This window comes from Vitis vinifera, chromosome 14 (genome assembly GCF_030704535.1).
Source record: "Vitis vinifera cultivar Pinot Noir 40024 chromosome 14, ASM3070453v1".
Taxonomy (NCBI): Eukaryota; Viridiplantae; Streptophyta; class Magnoliopsida; order Vitales; family Vitaceae; genus Vitis; species Vitis vinifera.
The window spans coordinates 28,262,210-28,285,715 of record NC_081818.1 but is presented as its reverse complement, the minus strand read 5'-3'; the positions used below and the strand labels follow the sequence as shown (position 1 = coordinate 28,285,715).

The 23,506-nt window shown below is 38.2% G+C and overlaps 2 protein-coding genes and 1 long non-coding RNA gene across 4 annotated transcripts; 1 reads left to right on the top strand and 2 right to left on the bottom strand.

Annotated features, from left to right (window-relative positions):
- Positions 1 to 708: 708 nt before the first annotated feature.
- LOC100244115 (xyloglucan glycosyltransferase 4) lies at positions 709 to 3,696 on the bottom strand. Its single transcript, XM_002280088.4, has 4 exons — positions 2,540 to 3,696; positions 2,107 to 2,415; positions 1,620 to 2,024; positions 709 to 1,526 (listed from the first exon to the last, which is right to left on the bottom strand). The coding sequence occupies exons 1-4, from the start codon at positions 3,176 to 3,178 to the stop codon at positions 885 to 887; spliced, it is 1,995 nt and encodes a 664-aa protein (XP_002280124.1). The 5' UTR covers positions 3,179 to 3,696; the 3' UTR covers positions 709 to 884.
- A 6,628-nt stretch (positions 3,697 to 10,324) lies between these two features.
- On the bottom strand, positions 10,325 to 13,330 carry LOC109123810 (uncharacterized). Its single transcript, XR_002031669.2, has 2 exons — positions 10,692 to 13,330; positions 10,325 to 10,598 (listed from the first exon to the last, which is right to left on the bottom strand). It is a non-coding gene; the product is annotated as an uncharacterized LOC109123810 (long non-coding RNA).
- Positions 13,331 to 14,445: 1,115 nt separating this feature from the next.
- Positions 14,446 to 23,430, top strand: LOC100252575 (uncharacterized). 2 transcript variants are annotated; one of them, XM_003633786.4, is made up of 4 exons: positions 14,446 to 15,370; positions 17,353 to 17,730; positions 17,818 to 22,343; positions 22,950 to 23,430. In XM_003633786.4, the coding sequence occupies exons 1-3, from the start codon at positions 15,263 to 15,265 to the stop codon at positions 22,300 to 22,302; spliced, it is 4,971 nt and encodes a 1,656-aa protein (XP_003633834.1). In that variant the 5' UTR covers positions 14,446 to 15,262; the 3' UTR covers positions 22,303 to 22,343; positions 22,950 to 23,430. The 2 variants fall into 2 exon arrangements, with proteins under 2 accessions (XP_003633834.1, XP_010660954.1); XM_010662652.3 differs by having other exon boundaries at positions 14,474 to 15,370; positions 17,800 to 22,343.
- The last annotated feature ends 76 nt before the right edge of the window (positions 23,431 to 23,506 follow it).

The following is a 23,506-nucleotide window of genomic DNA, read 5'->3' as shown; positions in this document are numbered from 1 at the left end:
AGTATTTTTCAGAAAATTTTTAAAATTTTCTATTTGATAATATATTTAGTAAGATAAACTAAAAAAATCAATTTAAGTAAAAAAGAAAAAATATTATTGAAATATCAAACAAATTATTAAGTATTTAATTCAAATTCAAATAATTAAGGAAATTAAATTTCAAAATTAAAATTCATATTTAATTATTTTATATTTAATTTTATTCCATTTCTCATTCATATCAAGTTTTAAATTAACCGGAATAAATATATAAGTGACTACAAATATTTTTCATTAATATAAGATAATAAAATTTTAAATAGAAATATTTCAAAATTGTAGAAAAATTGAACTCTTTTAGTTTTAATGGTGTCAAATTATTTTCTCTCAAACTCCATAATTATTCTGCCCTTCAAAAATAATTTTTAAAAACTGTTTTTCAAAATAACTCTTAATTTATTTTGAGAAACAAAATTTTATTTAGAAACTCAAATATAACAAACTTTTTTTCAGAGTAAAAAATTTCTTTATATTTTTATGTACAAAACAATTGAAATACCTTAAATTTATTCTCGATAACAACTTGTTGAGAACAAATTTTCAAAAATATGTTTTTGAAAACATGATTTTTAAATTTGTAAATGATTTTCTATTCTAAAAAAAATCTAATTTCTAAGATCGTGTTGAAGTTGCTTTCTTTACTGATGTCCTCATTGTTGCAAACAATGATAACATATAAGATTTTACAATCAACTCAACCTTCATCTGTCAACTCCTTTTTAGTACTGTTTCAATATGAAATTACTCCTAATCTGAAATCAAATCCAATCCCAAACCATCTGTTGTAGTATAAGCTACCAAAAACATAAGCTCGAGCTAGGAAATTAATTTACGTATTCCAATTTTCAGCTCATCTGCTCCCCAATTAAGTCCAATCCCACCACCAGAAAAGACAGTCCCTGGAAAAGCAAGAAGTAGAAGTGAACCCCATGTGCTGACAGTAGGCTTCTTGCAGAGGCAGTAAGCAGAAGAAAAGCCAGTGCCAGCTCCTTCCTGTAGAGCCTGTTTCTCTTCTTCTTCTTCAGATGAGGGGCCTTCTGTTCCTTCACTTTGCTTAGCATTTCCAGGCCAGATTCAGATAGTCTCCTCTGGATCTTTTCCTGGTTTGAAGACTTTGATTCCTTCTCTGCCATGGCTAGTAAGTCTGATTCTGATGACCTGCCTGTCTTCTTTGTCACCACCCATTCGTAGGCGCTTCCCAGCTGAAATAGCCCTGATACCATGGCATTGAATTTTGTGACAGACATTGTGTTTTCGAATAGTAGGTATGGGACTAGGAATGGGAATGATTTTGGGGCTGGGAGAATGTTCAAAAGGGACATGAAAATGGGGATGTAGCAGATCACCCAAACAGGCAATTCAGCCTCCGGTATGAACATGGTTAATGGAAGTATGATACAGAAGAGTGTGAATGAGTAGAAGGGAAGAATTAGTTTCCTTAGAAGAAAGAACAGGAATATCAAATTGGCCTTCTTCCATATCCCCATCTGCAAGAACAAGAACATACTGTAAGTGAATGGCTGCATATATATTTGTATTGAGAACTTAGCAGTGATGAGTGGAGGAGGAAGTGAGGAAACCTTGGAGGTTACGATAGCAGGGAGGCATAATCTGAAGAGCTGCATTGGACCAGAATGCCAGCGATGCTGCTGCTTCTTGTAAGCTTGATAGGACTCTGGTAATTCACAGGGCACTTTGACATCATTGAGGAAGATGAACTTCCACCCATGCAAGTGGGCTCGGACGGCAATGTCCATATCCTCAACTGTTGTTCTCTCCAGCCATCCTCCTGACTCCTCTAAGGCCTTAATTCTCCACACACCTGCAGTCCCATTGAACCCGAAGAATTCGAGGAAAAGGCCATTGACTTGCTGTTCCACCTCGAAATGGAAGCACAGATTGATGTTCTGGAGCCTAGTGAGTAGATTCTCATCCTTGTTCACAAAAGACCACCGAGCCTGGACAAGACCCACCTCAGGATTTCCCTGCAGATCAGAAGATTGGTTAAGGTCAGGGAGTTGAATAAAAGATAATCCCACTATCAGTAGATTCAGTACTAGTTAATACCTTAAAGTGAGGGATTGTTTGCTTGAGGAAATCAGGATTGGGCTGGAAGTCTGCGTCGAAAATGGCAACAAACTCGTAGTCTTTAACATAGTCACAGGCCATGGCTGATTTCAGATTGCCAGCTTTGTACCCGGTTCTTACAAATCGATGTCTGTAGATTATGTTCACCCCTTTCTGGTTCCATGAAGAGACTTCATTTTTTATTAGTAGCTGTACATTTTCATCGTCTGAGTCATCGAGAACTTGAATCAGGAGCCGCTCCCTCGGCCAATCCAGCTGACAGACTGCAGAGATTGATTGTGCATATACCTTCATACCACACAATATGTATGCATCAGATCAAAATCAAGCAACAGAAGGCTGTAAAATTTCACTTTCATTTTCCTTTATCCCAAGAAAATTCAGAAAGAATCTAGAGTGAAGGTGGGATTACCTCTTTTTCATTGCACATTGGAATCTGAACAAGGACCATTGGGAAACTTGAGCCATCCTCAATGTCATAGGCGTCTGCATCCATCTCGGGCTTCAACTTCTTGTGCTTAATCCAGAAACAGCCAAAACAGAGAAAAAGCCGATCGAGAGATTGAATCAAGAAAAGGACAATGCAGAATTTGGAAAGAATTAGAACCAAAGGGGCAATGTAATCAACTCTGAAGGACAGCCAAGCCATGTAGGACCACTGCACAAGGCCCTGGACCTCCAATGGCTGAATCAGATTCAAATTCCATTTCTTGAAATGGGCAATGACTTCCATGAACAAAGCCACTATTGAAATGAAGACAAAAGCTCTGATGAATCTGTACAACCTTCCCCTGTTCGTGGGTTCTTCTTCCTTTATCTCAGATAATGCCAAACGCTTCTTGGCTGCAACAAACACAGTCCACGCACCAGTCGCCAGCCATGAAAGGCAAGCAAGAGCTCTGTGAACTTTCAAGAGAAGAACCCATGTAAACTGCTTGGGACTAGCAGCCTTTTCCTTCTCGGGAAACATGGATGTCTTTGAACCTGTGATCTCCACTAGAGAGAAGTTGCTAGGCTTTTCGATTGTGAGTACAACCGAGCTTGGAGCCATTTTCCCCAGAATTCCCAGAAGAAAAACCAACACCCAGATCAAAACTTCAGACTAAAAGCAACAGATGGTACTGGGAATTCAATTATGAAGCTATGAAACCATGAAAGGAGAATGGAACAGAAACCAGAAATTCAGATGAAGCTATGAAGCAGGAAAGCAAATCAAGAAGCCATTGTCATCTGTGAGAGATGAGAGAAAACACAGAATTCTGAAATGCTTGTGAGGGCTGCTACTAGTAAACAAAAAGAAGAGAAGGTTATATAGTATGTGGACTGTCACTGTGCTGAGAAATAATCAGGTGAGTTCACTTCAAGCCTAGACTTGGACTCCCACACAGGCATTGACATGTTTTCGGCGAATTGACAGCTAGAGCCAGCCAAAATACAGATCCATTGCCATGAAAATCTCTCTCTCTGGGCTGTGATTGGTTTGGTGGCCTGTAATTTCCAATGGAGGATTACTGTTTTTGTAATTGACTCTGTGCCTAACATCAACTGGATTCAACAATTATGGCAAATCTCATGCCCCCTACTGCTCCTTTTCCTCATGTGATAAGATGTAAAGTCATTGATTAAGCTATCAGTCTTTGACACACTTGTTAATCTGCTGAGTGAAATCTTAATTTAGGACTTGTTTGGATTGATTTTTGTAAAAACACTTTTTAGAGTATCTAATTTAATTTTTTTACTGAGAATTAGAAATCATTCAATCAGTATTACCTAATTATCGAAAGTGTTTCATTATGACAATTTTCTAAAAATTTAACCAAATAATCATTTGGTAAATGATTCTTTCAAAAATCACATTTTTTTTCTTTTTATGGAAAAAACCATCAAAATGGATTTTTTTTTCTTTAAAAAATTACTCCATATTTCTTTTGAATTATGAAAACAATTATGTTGTTTCATATGATAGAAGTCGATTTTAATATCCTAATTTTGATGCAATTTATACACCATCCCTCAGATTTTCTTTTGGTTGCTTGCTCATGAAGAAGAAAGAGGAAATAGATAGGATGCATTGGTTTTTCATCATCTAAATTCAAGTTTCAAAATCATATTGTAAGAAACTATGGATAAATTTGATAACCGTTTTGGAAAACAGTTATAAAAAACAATTTTTAAAAGCAGTTCTTAAAAATTGTTTTTTAAAAATATATTTGAAACCTAAAATGCTTTTAACTTGTTTTTAATATTTTAAAAATATTTTTTTATGTCTAATATTTTATTTTTAATCATTTTTCATATTTGTATAATTATTTTTTAAAATAGATCTAAGAAAATAAATAAAAACAATAGAAAATGATTAAAAGATATTATCTAAAAATACTATATTTTTTATTGTTAAGAATAGAAAACAAAAAATGGTTTTTGATTACCAAACATATTTTCTAGATTTTTTATTTTAAAGAACAAAAAATGTTCTTGAAAATAATTATTAAATAAGTCATACATTTCCATAATTTTCCAAAAACATATTTGGTTGGTTCACATAAAAATCAAGGAATTATTCTTGAAAATAATTGTTTTTATTTAAAATAAAATTTAGTTTTCTAATAAAAAAATACATTTGGAAATTATTAGACAATAAAAGGTTAAAATATTAATTTATTGAAAATGTTGTTTAGATGTGAACAACCCATATGGATGGATGATGAAAGATGAGTGTGAGAATGATGGATATGATGCAATGGTCCATGCAAGCCACGTTCATTGTTACGTAGACACCATTATTGCGACCAGGTCGCATGCATGAGCATGACATGCTTTTACTACAACCGCCTGCTCTGGTTTCCATTTTCTCGTGACTCTTATTATAAGCTTTTATCTTTGTAGGTAAGTATACAAAATGTACATTGTTATTTTTGTTATTACATTGATGGTAGGAAGTTCAGATGTGGACCTCTCATACTCCTCCAAAGTCCAAACCATTGCATCCTCGATTCTTAACCCGAAAGTGATTGGGTGAACCATGTTTATATAGAAGGAAACAGACCATTACAAATAGTAATAGGGTCGTGGAAAAAAACGGAATACCTTGATATTATTATATTAGACATATAATATGCTTTGAATTTGGAGTGACAATTCATATTGGTGGGTCATGTTTGTATCATGTCGGAGTTTAGATATTCAACTACATAACTCAACCCAAACCCGATAAATAATAATCATGTCAAAAATAAAAACTCAAATACTATCTAATTATTAAACAAGTAACATGTATAACCTATTTAACACATTTAACAATCAAATTCTCATATTTAATAGTGATGTTGAGTTAGTTCTTATACATGTTTATATGATTAATGTCTTAACCAAACATGTTAATAAACTCAATTGATTTATTTATTTAAAAATAAATTTAAAATGAGTCAAATTTAAGTTAAATAGTTTAAATATATAATTAAGTTAATAATAAGACTATTAGATTGGTCCATTAAGGTAAAATTCATATTATGTAAATTGACTTAAAAATTACCTATTTATTAAACAAGTTATACAAATCAACACGAATTTGACTTAAACCCATTTATACTCAATTCAAACCAATAAAAAACATGTTGACCTAAAAATTACCTATTTATTAAATGAATTATACAAATCAACACGAATTTGACCCAAACCTATTTATACTCAATCCAAACCCTTGAAAAGCATGTTGGATTCACATCGTGTTTATGAATCGTGTCTAATTTTACTACCCCTATTTTTTATGGCAAGAGACAATAAGTCATTACAAATAATACTGATTCTTAACCTTAAAAGCCGATTTGGATATCAGCAAATCATTACAAATTATACCAATCCTTGACCTAATGGTAATTGTAATATCTCACATTAATTGAAGGAAAAAAATTTAGACAATACCTTTATAACGTAGATGCATTTAAAACTGTAAATAGTTACACCTTTGACCTATATTGATGTGAGGACCAAATAGAAAAAACCGAACCCTTACAAAGGAGTCTCAAATATCTAACAAGATTTCATATCATATTCCCCGTCATTATATCCAACCATAAAGCTTTTCCAAAAATACTAGTCCAGGAATTTATGTTGTAAACATAGAGAACGGGAAGGAGAAGATTCTTTTGAGATGCTATTAAAGCTTCTGGTGTGGTGCCACAATACTGATAATAGGGTTAGATGAAGAAGCACTTTTAAAGATATGCTCCAAGAATTGGGTGTGTATCTTATAAGAGAGATAAAACTTACTTTATATTATTTATATGCTCACATTTTCCAAATAGACGGGCCTACATTGGCTTATTTTAGTTGTTGTTGAGGGTTAAAAAAAGGGGGGATCAGCTCACCTCAAAATGCAGAATTTAGTGAAGTGGAGCCTCCCACCCTGGGAGGATTGAGAAGCCATGTGAACCAGACTGAGGCAAGTCCTCACTGCTAGAAGTTGGATAAGTTTGACACCTCTATAGTTTGATTTGTTGGTTAATACAGTTACTTCACCCGTGTGTTTCAATCCATATAAAACATATATATTAACTGTCACTTAGAGAAAGGGAAAGAAAATGGAAGCCATTATTCTGACTCAGAGACCCATTTGATGCAACCTGTGGAAACAAGAGAGGAATTTATCTGTAGTGGGAAAAAGTCTAGCAGCTAGGCAGCATAGTGAATAGAGATAAGATCAAGTCATTTTAAGATAAATTCCAGTAAAGAAACAAAAGGGGCTTGAAGTTTTATGGCCTTGGATGGGTGTGTTTCCTAGCGACCAAACATTGGCAGCTTAAAACCTCATCCAGCTATGCCCACTGGCATAGACGATATGCCCAATATTCACCTTTCGGAACGCCTTTGTCTTGGCTGTTTGGCAAGCTCACATGTGAGAGCCCTGTCCCACTACAAGTCCCATGTGATCAGCTACCCTGGCCATGGCTGTACCCATCATTTTAGTATAATATCTGGAACTTTCACTTCACTAACTGATTTTGAGTGTGTGTATATGATATTAATATACTGATGTGCATTCGAAGAAAGGAACTGCATTTTTTAAATCTGTCAGATCAGTATTTAAATGCAGGAAGCGTAATCATTGATTTGGATACTTAATGACAACCTGAGTTTTTCTATCCACCATGTGACATCTAGTTCTATTGAGTGAAGTATGCACGGTGTGTGTTATGTGACCTACAGTCCAGGGCAGAGGTCCAAAAACACCGGCTTCACCTGGGCACTGGAACCATTAATGAAGGCATTTTTGTGCCAGATCCTATGTTGCAGCACTGGAGTCAAGTGTCTGTAGATGATAACAGTCCAATTCAGATGCTAGGAGCCTAGGCCTAACCCTGAATAGGGCCTGAATAGGCTCCATCCCAACTGTGGATCAATGAAATTTCAGCTCACATGGACAGTGGGATGCTCCTCTGATGGACCATGCCATTGTAATAGGACTAACCATCCAACCAACAGTTCTTATGTCAAGATCAACGACCAGTTCAAAACATAGACCCCATTCAAAATCAATATGAAGGCTACAGATGATACAATAGTGACACAAGATAAAGGATCCTGATCAGGCTACTTCATGTAGAAAACGGGCCACGTATAGTACTGATAGCTACATTAGATGTATTATCACATCAAATGGTCAGGCATCGCCAACATACACAATAAATATTGTATATACAAGTCATATATAATAGATCACAATTATCACAATAACAAAACAGTGTTAAATATCAATGTGCCTTCAACAAGAGACAATACTCTCCATAGGGCCCATAAGCCAGTCCACAGGCTAAGACTATACCAAGAGAAGACAAACACTCAAAAGAGTTCCAAAAGGCTCCAGTTGGTAGATAAGAAAAGCAATGACTGCTTTGACAAGAGAACAAGATTGTGATGGTGTCTGGGATGCCTGTCGAGATTCTCCCACTTGTCTGTTTGGTGAGATGTCCAATTTCAAATTGGGTTTAGACCAGGAAGGTCAATATGGCTGAACTGTGGTAACCAGGGTCGCCACACCTTAGCAATGTAATTTAGCTATGACTTGATTAGGAACAGGGAAGATGTCAAAACTTGAAAAAAGACAATATGAATACTTTTGGGAGGCTTCCAAAATACTTTCCAACTATTAATGTTTGATTCTACTATATATTAGCCTTATATTTTGGCTCACTCCATGTAGCCTAGATCTTCCTAAAGCACTCAATAATTGGACCCTGTTCCTCATAAAGACTAAGCTTTTTAGCTGATTCATATATCTAGCAGAGGTGTAATCCTAAGCTTAGTTGAAAGAGGAAGATGCTTCCATCCCCTAAATTTATAAAAATATGAACCCTTCTCCTATGACTAAACTAAACCCCAACACATGGGTCCTCTTTTGGCCAAATGGGGCAGGATGAGGGAGAGGAGAAAAGATTCTTCAGCTATGGGATAAAAAGGGCTAAATTCGCAAAAACTTTCAAGAACAATAAGTTGGAAAGTAACGGGTTTTGCCAACCATGTCTACCCACCCAAGCAACTGGTATGTACCAATGAACGACCTTTGAATTATATTATGCTTTGATTTTTATGGAGGCCTAATGCTAGATTCTTAAACATTGTTCTTTCCACCAAACTTTTCTGTATAACATGATATTATAATCACATCTCAACGAATTAAAAGAAGTAAATAGCACCTACTTTCATAACTTACGCCATTTTTTTTCAACAACTGTGCAGGCTTGTGAATCAATCAATCCTCAGTTTTAGTAAGAATTGCACTGTATCACAAAATATTATTAGGTTCTCTAAGCACTTTATAATAGCCTAAGAAACAAGCCTTCATTCTTTTATACAATTTAAGTTCCGAAGTAGAATATTTGGAATCCTTTCTATACTTGTTACATTTTTTTTTATATTTGCAGGGGCTGGAACACTACCAGGATGGCATCACCCTTATATAGGGATGAAAGAGTTCTGAATGATTTGATTTGAACAGGAAAGTGTGTGTGAGAGAGTTTAAACGTGTAAACATACTTCAGAAAGGCAACTAAAAGTTGGTGTTCTTATTGATGCATCCTTGGAAAATATGTTGTTCAAGTCAAGTCTACAGTAAAGGGACCCCTAAAGCTGCATCACCTGGGTTGATTGTTAGGACAAGGCTAGATTCACTGGCTTTTAGTTATTTAGTGAGTAGAAAACAAATTTTATGTTGGTTTTTAGGCATGATTTTCAAATAGGGATGAACCTCTACAACATAACTGCACCATCCTAGTTGATCCTAGAATTAATACATGAAACATAAGATGCTTAGTTGGAGGCTCAGAGTGGACCCTGACACTCCAGATGTTTTAACTCATAGAATTGAGATTGCATTGACCCCAACCCACGAAAATTTCAGATAAGAAATGGGGTTTCTACTTTCTATCATGGTATAAATAGTGACTAGCAAGTAATTCTATTTCATAAATTCCTTGACTGTCAGAATGGATGACATTGGATAGCTGCTTCCACCATGTTCTATTCAAGTACAAAGAAAGCAACAAGCATGGTCTCAGAAACCAATGTAATACCATTATTCCAACCAAGTGTCATGAACCTAATCTTCTGACGTATAAGTAACTTTGGAAACTTTCCCATTCGGAAGTGCATGCTCATATGGGTTGTTGGGCACACGTCTTAACGGCTGTAAGCCATGTGGGTAACAAACAACAAGCTTAAAGACAAAACATCAAAACAGGTAACATGAGTGGTCATGAGAAACTACTGAGAAGTACCTGGTTATTATTAGCTTGAAGTAGAAGTTGTTAACTTTTTCCATTGATCTTATGGGTTGCACTAATAAAACAAATATGAACTAAATCCCAACAATCACTTCTTAACCAAGTAAAAAATCTATAGAGTTCAAAGTTGATAAACTGACCTATTTCAAAATGTAGTCATGAAAAAGATCTTGCTGAAGGTAACCGTTCAAATTTAGTTCATCTATAAAATGTGTCTGCACCACTTCACGCACATGACCAGACACCAGTTATTGAACCTATGCAACAGCTCAGATAATTCCCTTGGTAGAATAGGGCAATCTCAAATTATCTTAAAGAAAGGAGCTAAATATCAGTCAAGGGTTGTCAAAAGGATTATCTCTTGAATACTGATTATGATATGTACAATAAGAAAGCAAAATCAGCAGCAACAATAATCATGAACTTTAAAATTCGGCAATCTTCATTGAAGAAATTCTAACATGAAAGATGTACCATGAATATGAAACTGATGAAAACAGACTCAATTTTTTCCTCTGCACAGATAACATCTCTTTTCAAGCAGCATGGTCATCATTCAATACATACCCCTAGGTGCCAACAATTACACTACATGGTTATAACACACTTTACATACTCGGTAGCCAGACAGTTCGAATAGAAACGAGAATGATGGTGACCATGAAACTTGCAATTTCAGGTTCCAAAATCAAGCTGTAAATAGATAAAGAACAAACTCAAAGGTCAATATATATATATATATATTTCAAATTAAAGAACAATAGCTGTAGTATTTGCTTCTCATACTCTGCAATGCACCAAAGGCTGGAGGGCAGGAAGCCAAGTGTGCTTACAATCTTATTAAGCTGCCCTTTGGCAGCCAATGTCCTTCCACACACGTTCTGGAAATCCTCAGGAAGACTTCATTCATTGGGATGATGACAGTCTAGTTACAGTGAACTGAGAGAATGCTACAGAATGGGTATTTCCAAACAAGTGTGCATGAATTTGATCCTAAAGGATGCCATGTGCCTTAAACAGTGAGTGAAATTCTGGCAGCAATTAAGCTTATTCAAAATTCAAAGAAAAATGCATACTCAGCGAGGAGAAATGGCATAATGGAGCTTAAATGGATGTGGATAGATTCTAATAACTCAAGTTTTGCACATATAATGAAGATGTTGCTTCTAAGAAAACTGGATTTGGAGAATTTATGTTGCAAACCCCAACTGGTCAGGTAACAATGCTGTGAATTGTTAATAACTTAAAAATGCTCTCAGATGTATCTCAATTGGATAAAAAAGCAACAGATGTAAAGGATTTAAGGAATGGAACTACGGAGTAATGGACAATTGCAGAGATAAATTAGTCTCTCTAAGAGTGAGGAGAAGCAAAATGAGCATTACCACTAAGCACTGACCCAAGGATTAAAATGCCAGTTTGTTTGGAAGTGATACTTTCTGGACTCTATATGGTAGCAAACTATAGATAAATCTCCTATAATTAATAAAAATCTCAAATAGTAATGAAAGAAAACGAGGAAAAGAAACAGTCAACGGGAAATTCAATTGTAAACTCCATCATAAGAAGAGAAAGGTCATGGGACTTCAATGGAGACTCAACTAATCAGCAAAAGATAACTCTACAAGAGGTCATCAAGCCATGCTTAAGGCTCTAAAACAAAAAATTGAAGAAACACAAGCTTAGGTTCAATGGATCAACTTGCACACCTTTCCAATTAAAAGGGTTTGATGTTGTTTTGGAGAAACCACATTTAGAAGCACCAAAATACCTTTCAAAGAGATGAAGAAGTAGAGGGAATAGAGAAACTTATTCTCTTCCTAAGAAGAGAAAAAAAAAATTTTTGCCCCAAAAGTTGCTCTATACTTTCTTTGGAATGAACAGATTCCATAGAGAATATCGGTGTTTGGAGTTCTTTTCAAGATATTCTTATCATATAAGCATGAAGTGCCAATGAACACACCCTTCCCATACTGTTCAGATAATAGTACCAATTTGACAAAAGCCTGTCATGGTGTATCTCCTCTATCATGACATGATACTCACTGGAGAAATCATATTGAACTTCTTCCATCGTTTGGGAAGGCCCAGCCATTTCTGGTACTCCAATGTTAATAACCACAAGACCCACACCACCGACAATCGGCCTAGCAATGGTATATGACCCAAAGAATTTTGGTTAGATAATAGTAGTACAGGTTCAGCTTCAAGTGCTATTTCATTATTCATAGAACCACGGCTACAGCTTCTTTGTCCTCAACAGCACTCCTTCCCTCGGTTTGATTCGAGAAGCATCTTCTACACACCACAACGGGAAATTCTGAGCATGTTTTTATCATTATATTCATCTGATTCCATACCGTATTTCTTTGTGAGTACGTGTCTCTTTCTTGGCATTATTTACTTGTCATTCACAGCAACAAAGATCCTAAAGCTATTGAATATTAATGGAAATTCCTTTTCAGGCTGCTATTATTGAAGCCCTCCATCAAAGTGATGCTTGGAGCCTGGTCCTTGAATGGCTTGAAAATGCATATAACCAACACGAAATGGGTTACAGAACCATGTCTCGACATCCTAAAACTGTTGGTGGTGATGATGGTTCCAATTTCCAATGACAGACATATCTGAATTATGGAGTCAGTACCCTTGAATGCAGTGCGAAATCAGATGAAATCCCAGAAAATCCATCTGGGGTTCATGACTTCCCAATTTGGTGAAGAAAAAAAAAAGACAGACGAAAGTCTAGTTTCTACCCTTCTAAATCAGAAAATATGTTGAAACCCAGATAGTTCTACTCTTCTGAAAGATCCCTTCCTCAAAAATCACAATTTCTGATCACTATTTTCATTGTCATTTCAAATCTGAATGAGGACAGATAGCATATCATCTTATAGACCAATATTCTACTAAGAAGTAAGTAAAAAGAACTTAAAATGATAAGGAAAACAAAAATCAAACTGACCCAAAATTGGAGATCTCATGGAAGGTAGGCAACCCCAAATATTTTCGATTCCTGAAAGGCAAACTGAGCAAAACTCCTTGCATTGGGCTTCAGCCCTTGGACTTTTTGGGCATGCCCATCAGCCCCAAAAGTCATTCCAAACCCAAACAAAGAAAGCAGTGCCGTGTCCACCACCATCACAGACAACAACCTCTCGCTTTCAACACTTACCGCCCAATTTCAAAACACCCACCTCCAGAATTTCAAACTCTGTGATGCTGAGTCATGACCATGACCCATGTATCACATCATATTCTTATGCAACTGGGTCTGTTTCTAGGTTGGGAATTCCTCGTGATCCCGCTCCTTTCTAGACTTAACCCTTAAGCAAAAGCCAAAAGCATGTTTCTTTACGATTTTCTCATGACCCCATCTGCCCTCTTCAAACTATTGACCACAATTAAGTCAATCTAGATTTCATGTGACTATGGAATCAATCTCGCCTGGGTTTGACAAATTCATTCATTCATTCACAACCCTTTTTATAATTTTGTATATCCATCATGTTCACAACAACAATTGGACTAATCAAATATGAAAAAAAATTATTTTTTGAACACCCACTCTAATTATGAGCAGGACAAGAAAAATGAGCCGGCCATCAATCCAAGAACATGCTGGCCTTAAAATGGTGGATGCAAATGTTGTTCAGGAGAAGTAATTTGCTGCAATTTTGTTCATCAACTTCACTTGCTGGCACATTTATTGAACGTAAAATATCAAAGATGGTTGGAGTTGTGGGTAAGACGGTAAACCCCATTCATATTCTTGCCATATGGTACAAGTTGAAAGAACAAAAAGGGAAAGAAACAATATTGAAATATGATGTGGATTTGAATCATTTGATTCAAGATCTTGGATCCATTTTCTGCAATAAATCCCGAGAGAAAAGTGTTACTAAATTTTACATTTTTTGGCTATTTTCAAACATTATAACATATGTGTAAGGCTTCTAGACTTGATGTTAGCCTAATTCCCCTCCCCACTCATCATTATGTGACCTTTTTTTTTTTTTTTTTTTTTCTCACAAAATAATAATAATAATAATAATAATGCAACGTCAAGCCCATGCCCTACACATGCTAAGTTGCTAACTAGATAGAACAATATAAAAAATGTCACAAAAATTGCCCAAAATTGAAGTCACATTTCAAATGTTTGCAGTATGAATTAAGTGGGAACCCTTGCAGTCCCATTCCCATTTCCTTTAATTTTCCAACTGTGTTTGGGATTGTCATTCAGACGTGTCACACTCGAAACAGGTGGCCACATGGCAAAACATCAGAATACATTCTGCACAAAATTTCCATTCAAAGTGGCTCTTCCAATCCAGCCCCTCCCCTACCCATGTTGTTTGTTGAGTGTTAATAAGACAATAATTTCTAATCAATCACCATAATTGTCCTCAACATGTTGCTTTCAAGTTACCTTTGCCAAACACTTTGAACCAAACCATATCAATCGGTCACTTTCCGACCCATCGCTTTCTTAGACCAATATAGGTTTTATTATGGGGGAAGAAGAGAGTTAATGAACAACTCTAATCTACATCACTAGAAAGACAACCCCATGTGGGTCTGACTATGGTGTAGTGTAATCATATTCCTACTGAAATTATGGTGAGCCACACCCATCAAATTGAAAATTTGAAAAACCCTGGGTGAAGATTTTCCATCAAATGAGTCCCGAACAATCTGCGGGGTGGTACAAGACATGGGTGGGGGGGTGTTGATCGTGGGGCTGTGATGGATTCGGGAGGATCAACGGCTGTGATATTATGTACAAGTTGAAAAATTGATGGCATTGATTGTGAGGAGGCGTTACGCAATGCATTTAATCGAAACGGCGTCGTTTAGGGATGACGCAGTTAACGGGTTCCGGAAACGGCGTCGTTTTCCCTTGTCGCTCATCAGAACCTGCCTTGGCAAAATTGACCTGCCCCGAACGATTTGAGCTGCTTATTTTGCGTAGCAATATCAAATCCCTATTTTCTCTCATTCTCTCCTTTTGTCTCTCGTTCCGACGATTTCGGGAATTGAATCGATTTTTCTGTCCGAATCTGTGATCGAGGATCCAAACCAATCTAATTTCCATATCGACTCGGCCTTGAATCGCTTGGGAGGGGTTTACACGTAAGCCCTAATTGCCGAATCGCAATCTTCCAAATCAAGGGTTTCGATTTTTTGTGTGGGGTAATGGAAGATCCGGTGCCGGATCTAGGGTTTGATAAAGTCCCAATTGCGAGTTTCTAGGGTTTCGTAGCACGATCAGGAGGTGGAATTTCACTAGGATTGATGGTTCTCGTTAGCGGCACAGGTCGGATCGATACTAAAATCAACGGCGATGGAGGGCTATGCATGGGCGGGAAGGTGAGAAGAGGCAACAGCGCCGGCACATGTGGCCTGTCCCGCCACACACGGCAGTAGCTTCCGATTCCGCCGCCCCCTATTCCTTCTGCAAAGTATATATCCATTTCTCGGCCTTTCTCCATTCCATTTCTAATGTTTTCGCATTGCTTTGTGCCCTTGTATAGGATATATTTGAATTTCATTTTGGTAACCATATGTTATGAGAATTTGATTATGCTGATGGTTATTTTACTTTTAGGTCAAAAGTGCGATTTTTAGTTGTGGATGGACTGTGGAACATTGCTCAATTCCTTATTTTTTGGATTAAATTCCGAGGGGTAGTATTCTGATGACTTTCATACTGATTCAGTGGGTTTTCTCATGTTTCGAATGCTATGTCATCTCGGCCTTGTCCCAATCTGTTACACCCCTTTCCTCTCAATTCTATCATTAGGCCTTGAATGGATGAATGAATCTGTGGTTAGTGTTCAGCCACATCCTCCTTATTATAAGCCATGGATGTCAAAGCCTAGCATGTATGTAAGGCGTCATCAAGGCAACTGAGGAAAAGGGTGTATTGGAGAGGAGCTGAATTGGTGTTCATGGGTTTTTCTTTGTTGGGTTTATCTCTTCTGTTTATGGGTGGGTTGGTCATGCGGTGGATACTTTCAATGTTCTGAGAGGGCATTGTATGTAGTGCCATACTTCATTTTTATGGCTGGCATAATTCTATTTAGCCTTTAACCATACACCGTGCTGTGGTGATTTTTGTAGTATATGCCCATTTTTAATGGATTTCTCATATCTCTTTCTAGATTCTCTGCATTTTTTTTTTCTTGGATAGGGAACCTCTTATTTCCCCTCTCTCTCCAACCTTTTTCCATCCATCTGTATAATTAAGCACTTCAGGCAATTTTTTCTATGAAGATTTACTTTTACAAGATCAGTTCAGGTCAAGCTATTTTCATTTTACAAATGAAATCAATTTGTTGTTGTGATTAACCTAAATACCTTTTCCTATCATTTATATATATGATGGGCTGGGGGTCAACTCGTGGCAGCAATTGCTACTCAGTTGGTAGTTCCACTTTTCTGGTCAAATCTACGGGCATTATGGTCCATTAAAATGATAAAAGAATCTTGAAATTCACTACTCTTATTAGTTAACTCTTCTTGGATAATTTATTCGTAACAGCTAATTGTGATTTCAGTTTCAGTTTCATAATAACCTAGCATATTTTCTATTTTTATTCTGCCAAAAATCTAGGTTTGTTAATGTCTCTGTAGCAAATTGCTTTTGTTGGACCTTTTTTTCTCTCACTTTGTTTGTTTTTGAAATATATATGTTGACAGATTATAATATCTAGGCTCATTATTTGTAGATATCGCCTTCTAGAACTACTATATAATATTCTTCATTAGGTCTTGCGTCTTTTTAAAACTCTCTAGTATGAATAGGGCATCATTTTTCATATCCATTGATGTCTTGTGAAAATTCTCTTCGACAATTTCTCAAAATTCTTGAGGTGTGGTGTTTGTTCCTCTCCTTTGAGTCCCCCCCTCCTTCTCCTGTTTGCCTATAAAAAAATCATTTCTAGTTTGAGTCAGTAGTTCCTGAGAGTATAAGGCATAGTCTGTTTGTTTCCGTGTTGTCTCTTATTGTTTTGGATTCAAGGTATATTTTGTTTATTATGATTTGATATGAAACTGATAAAGTGCAGTCAAGCAAACTTTATGTATATTTTTTGGGAGTGGGGAAGAATGTACATAGGTGATAGCTATTTGTCCATGTTGGACTTCATTGATTGGTTGAGCTCTTAGTGAGGCGGAGGCGTTTTTTGTGTTATCCTTTAGTGTTGTTTGGCCTTTTGGCTCCTTTGTATACAACTTTGCTTGCCCTTTTGTTAGACGCTATTAATATTATTCTATCTTTGCCTACCACAAAGAAGTGCAGTCAAGCTGCAGTTGAGTGGGGCACATTTTTTTACTGTGTCAGCACTCTTAAGTTGCTAGAATTGCATGTGCACACCTCTTAAATCATTTGTGGAATTTGGTGTGGTGTATTATATTTCATTGAATCTTTTTCTGGTTGTAGGATGGACGCACGATTAGTGTCGGTGACTGTGCACTTTTCAAGCCGCCTCAAGATTCCCCACCTTTCATTGGAATAATTCGAAGATTGACAGTAGGCAAAGAGGACAATCCAAATCCAAAGTTAGGAGTGAATTGGCTCTACCGACCTGCTGATATAAAGCTTGGAAAAGGTATTTTGCTGGAAGCTGCACCAAACGAAGTCTTTTACTCATTCCACAAGGATGAGATACCTGCTGCATCGTTACTCCATCCGTGTAAAGTCGCATTCCTTCGTAAAGGTGTTGAACTTCCTCCAGGGATATCCTCATTTGTGTGCAGAAGAGTGTATGATATTGAGAACAAGTGTTTATGGTGGCTAACTGACAAAGATTACATTAATGTGAGTGTTTTTAATGTCCTTGTTTATCACATACTCTTTTCAATCATTATAATTTTATTAGGTTTGTAGTCATTTTTTAAATCACAGGAACGACAAGAAGAAGTAGATCAGCTTTTAGACAAGACGCGACTAGAAATGCATGGGGTAGTGCAGTCGGGAGGCCGTTCTCCAAAACCTTTGAATGCTCCGGCATCAACACAGCCGTTAAAACCTGGTGCAGATAGTGTACAGAACAGTGCCTCCTCCTTTTCTTCTCAGGGTAAGGGCAAGAAGAGGGGGTGTGATCAGAGCTCTGATCCCGCTAAACGGGAGCGCTTATCTAAAACAGATGATGGGGATTCTGGTCAATTTAGACCAGAAAACATGTTAAAATCTGAGATTGCCAAAATAACAGATAAAGGAGGGCTTGTAGACCTTGATGGGGTTGACAGATTAGTGCAACTCATGCAACCTGACAGTTCTGAAAAGAAAATAGATTTGGCGAGCCGAATAATGCTTGTTGATGTAATAGCAGTCACAGAGAGGGTCGAGTGCCTTGTACGGTTTGTACAGCACAGGGGCTTGCCTGTATTGGATGAATGGCTCCAAGAGGCCCACAAAGGGAAGATTGGTGATGGTAGTAGCCCCAAGGAAAACGATAAATCTGTTGAGGAATTTCTCTTGGCTTCACTTCGTGCACTAGACAAGCTGCCTGTGAATCTCCATGCGCTACAGACTTGCAATGTTGGCAAGTCTGTGAATCATTTACGCAGTCATAAAAATTCTGAAATTCAGAAGAAAGCTAGGAGTTTAGTTGACACATGGAAGAGACGAGTTGAAGCTGAAATGAACATTGATGATGCAAAATCTGGGTCAAGTCGCAGTGTTTCATGGCAAACAAAGGCAGTGTCTTCTGAAGTTTCTCATGCAGGGAACAGGAAAACTGGGGGATCGTCTGAAGCTGGCATGAAGAGCTCCATTGTACAACCACCGGCATCTAGAACTCCTTCAGTTAAGCTCAGTGGTGGGGAAGCTGTTGGTAAGTTTGCCTCTGCTTCTCCGGGCTCAACTAAATCGTTGACTGGATCAGCAGGTATTAACTCAAAGGATCCAAATTCCAAAATGTTGGTTGGTGGTGGAAGCTCAGATGTGCCTCTAACTCCAATCAAGGAGGAGAAAAGCAGCAGTTCTAGTCAGTCTCAGAACAATAGTCAGTCTTGCTCAAGTGACCATGCAAAAGCTGTGGGTTCTTCGTGCAGGGAAGATGCAAGGAGCTCCACTGCGGGGTCATTGAGTGCAAATAAGATATCAAGCAGTTCTTCTCGGCATCGAAAATCAAGCAATGGTGTTCATGGCTCAGGAAGTCAAAAGGAAACTGGGTTGGGAAAATTTGGTTCCTTAAATAGGAGTTCGACATCCGAAAAGGTGTCACCAGCTGGAGCAATGCATGAAAAAGTGTCCGATGTTCCCCCTTCTGATCATTTAAATAGTCAGCGATTGATTGTCAGGTTGCCAAATACTGGTCGTAGTCCTGCTCGAAGTGCCAGTGGTGGTTCTTTTGAAGATTCTGCCATTACATTCTCTAGATCTTCTCCTCCACACCCTGAAAAGCATGATCACCATGACAAGAAAGTAAAGGGAAAAAATGATACTTTGCGGGTGAATATGGCATCAAACACAAATGCAGAATTATGCCAGAGTAAAGATGGATTGGCTGGGTCTGATGAAGGTACTGGGTCACCTGCTGCTGTTCTTTGTGATGAACTGCACAGGGTGAGTGAAGATGGTGAGAGGCCAAAAGAAGTGTCAAAAACTACTGGTTCATCATCAGGGATTACACCGAAGTCAGGAAAATCATATGAGGCTTCTTTCAGCTCCATAAATGCTTTGATTGAAAGCTGTGCCAAGATATCTGAAGCTAGTGCATCTGCATCACCTGGGGATGACATTGGGATGAATCTACTTGCTAGTGTGGCTGCTGGAGAAATATCCAAGTCTGACATTGTCTCTCCATTGAGTTCTCCTGGGAGGAATTCCCCTGTACCAGAGGACTCTTGCTCTGGAGATGATGCCAAATTGACTCAGTTGGATGAAGACATTGGTCAAACCCAAAATCAACCTAATGATGAGGCGATTGTTGGTGCTGCTGCTGAGAGGGGCAATTCCATTGATTCTTCACGGTTGAAGAACGGTTTACGACATTCGTCTGCCCCTGTTGCGACTGACTTTTCTGGAGACAACAGAGCCTGTGAGGAGAAAATAGGGGAGTGCAGTGCACAGTTGAATTCTTCGAGTATGGAGTTGCAACAAAATACAGATAGTCAATGGCTGATATCTGATGGAAAAACCGATGAAAAAACCGATGAACACACACATGATGCTTCTGTAGCTATGTCATCTATCCATGCTACAAAAGAGGGTAATCCAGAGGCTGAAGGTGTTAACCAATTTCATGAACAAAGAAGATCAGGTGCTCACCAGGCAAGAAGCAACTGTATTTCTGATTCTAAATTGAATATAAGGAGTCCCTTGCTCGATGAAGATAAGAAGGCTGATTGTGTGGATGAAAGAACTGCAGAGAACAGTATGGCAGCAGTAACAGAGGCAACTTCTAAAAGTGTAAAATTCAAGAAGGAAAGTAATGAAGAAATACCTTGCTTATCAGAAAGGGCAGGGGAGGACATGGATTTTGTGGATAAAGATTCAGTTAGTGTCATCTTGTCTGAGCAAAAGCCACCTCTTCTTGGAAAGGTTTGCTCAGAGTCTATAGCAGGAAAAAGTGAGGATGCTGTGTTATCTTCTGCTTCTGGTAATGTTTTGGGTGTAGAGTCTAAAACTGAGAAGGCTGACAACTTAAAGACTGAGTGTCATGTTGAGCAGAGTGGGAAACAGAGAACAGACATGAGTTCATTTGTCTCTGAGCAGAATGGTGAATGTGCTGAGGAGAAATCAGAAAGAAAACAGGTTGTTGGTCATCGTTCTGGTGGATCACTTCCCCATGAGGAGTCACCCGCAACTGCCATTCATGAACCTGAAAGGGGAGTGGAGTCCAGTGAGTGTAAAAAAGAGGGAGTTGAAGTGGATGGGACAAAAGAGCGACAGACATCCACTGTGAATACATCATTTTCTGCTGCAGGTTCAGATATGGCTGTAAAGTTAGACTTTGATTTGAATGAGGGGTTCCCTTCTGATGATGGGAGTCAAGGAGAGCTTGTTAAGTCATCGGTTCCAGGATATTCATCTGCTGTTCATGTGCCCTGCCCTGTTCCTGTGCCTATTTCTGCTGTGTCAGGGAGCTTCCCTGCTTCTATTACTGTGACTGCTGCAGCAAAAGGGTCATTTGTTCCTCCTGAAAACCTATTGAGAACTAAGGGTGAGCTTGGATGGAAAGGATCAGCTGCTACCAGTGCTTTCCGGCCTGCTGAACCTAGAAAGGTTCTAGAGATGCCACTCAATACAACTGATGTGCCTCTCATAGATAATCCTGCTAGCAAACAAGGTCGCCACCCTTTGGACATCGACCTGAATGTGCCAGACCAGAGAGTTTATGAGGATGCTGCTTCTGTTATTGCTGCACCTGTGCCTCGTGACGGTAGCGCTGGAGGACTGGATCTTGATTTAAACAGAGTTGATGAAAGTCCTGATATTGGGCTGTTTTCTGTGAGCAATGGTTGTAGATCAGATGCTCCACCATTGCCTAATAGGTCATCATTATCTGGTGGGTTTTCCAATGGTGAAGTGAATGCATCTAGGGACTTTGATTTGAACAATGGACCAAGTCTTGATGATGTGGGCACCGAAACAGCACCTCGTACCCAGCATGCTAAAAACAGTGTGCCCTTCCTGTCGTCTGTTCCTGGCATCAGAATGAACAGTACAGAATTAGGAAACTTTTCATCTTGGTTCCCTCAGGGAAGCTCCTATTCTGCCATCACAATCCCATCAATGTTGCCAGGTAGAGGAGAGCAGAGTTATCCAATTATTCCTTCTGGTGCTTCAGCTGCTGCAGCTGCTGCTGGGTCACAAAGGATTATAGGTCCTACTGGTGGAACTCCTTTTGGTCCTGAAATTTATAGGGGTCCAGTTCTATCTTCTTCTCCTGCTGTGCCCTTTCCACCTGCCCCCCCATTTCAATATCCTGGGTTCCCCTTTGAGACCAATTTCCCTCTCTCATCAAATTCCTTTTCAGGTTGTTCAACAGCATATGTAGATTCCACATCTGGAGGATCACTTTGCTTTCCTGCCATTCCCTCACAGCTGGTTGGACCTGCTGGTGTTGCCCCCCCACTGTACCCTCGGCCCTATGTAATGAGCCTTCCAGGCAGTGCAAGTAATGTTGGTGCTGAAAATAGGAAATGGGGAAGTCAGGGTCTAGATCTTAATGCAGGTCCTGGAGGTACAGATACAGAACGGAGGGATGAGAGGCTGCCTCCAGCTTTGAGGCAGCTTCCTGTTGCTGGTTCACAAGCCCTGGCGGAGGAGCAGCTAAAGATGTATCATCAGGTGGCAGGAGGGGTATTGAAGAGAAAAGAGCCTGATGGTGGTTGGGATGCAGCAGATAGATTTGGCTATAAGCAACCCTCATGGCAGTAGGAAGAATTTATGGCATAATGTGGCAAACCTGCTAAGGCCTGGTGAGCCATCTGACCACTTTTTTATTATGGTTGTCAGAATGTTGATGATGATGGTGTTATCAATACATTTAGCTTTCATTGGAGTTCTATGAGACATGGAGTTCTTACTATGTATTTTCCATGAAATCCTTAGGACAAATGCATCCTCTAATCTGGTACCTGTACAGAAAATAAAGCCCATCACAACAATTGATTTGTAAGAATCTGAAGTGTCATTTTAATGGGTTCTGGACAATGCAGTGAGATAAAGTCAAATAAAATATTTTCAGGGGAAAAAGATGCTTATTATTATTATTATTATTGTTTTTTGGCTATTGGGAAAAAAGTAAAAAGATCTCATTTCTTGGGTCAACTGCTACCATGATTGCAAAGGCTGAATTACAACTTGAGCTGCAATATTTGGCAATAATGGGAACTCTCTTTTTAGGGTCATCATCCTATGGTTTTATTGTAGGTTAAATGCTTATTTCGGCATGCCCTACTCTTTGCCTGAAAGGGGGGAATTTTCCTTTTTTATATAGTCCTCTAAATGTTTGGATTTTAATGCCTCTTGATTTTCATATTCCCTTTGTTTCTTTTTCTTTTTGGTATTTTTTTATTTTGCAGCTCTTTCATGTTGAATGCCAGTGGACCTGAGAAGTGGTGTCTCTAACCAGACAGCATGGAAATGAGTTCATTGTCCCAAACCACTTCCTCTTCTGCTGTACCGACTCTGACTTTTCAAAACTACTGGGCCTGGGACGAGTTCGCATGTTTAATTGAATCTTTTCTTACAGAATGGCCTATATGCTGATCAGTTCCCCTGTGTAGATATCTAACACTTGAAAAGCATCTCTGATGTTCTCCCTAGAAACTATGAAATCCGTCCTATGCATGGACTCTGTCCATTCAGGCTATACGGCTGCAAACTCAATCCTTTTGAGAATAAAGGATTGGATGTGTGAAACTGAAACTGCCCAGGCTGACGCTGGTTTGTATCTTCCTTTTAATTAAATTTTTTTTTCTCCTTCTCCAGTTGTTACATATATAGTTATAACTGTAGTTCTGACTACCAAATTTTGGTATTTTATTACATTTTGTTTGTTGATATTGCCTGATGGGTTAGCTACTGTGGATGTGTGATGTATTTTTTTTTTAATTTAAACCCTTTCTCTCTGAATGTA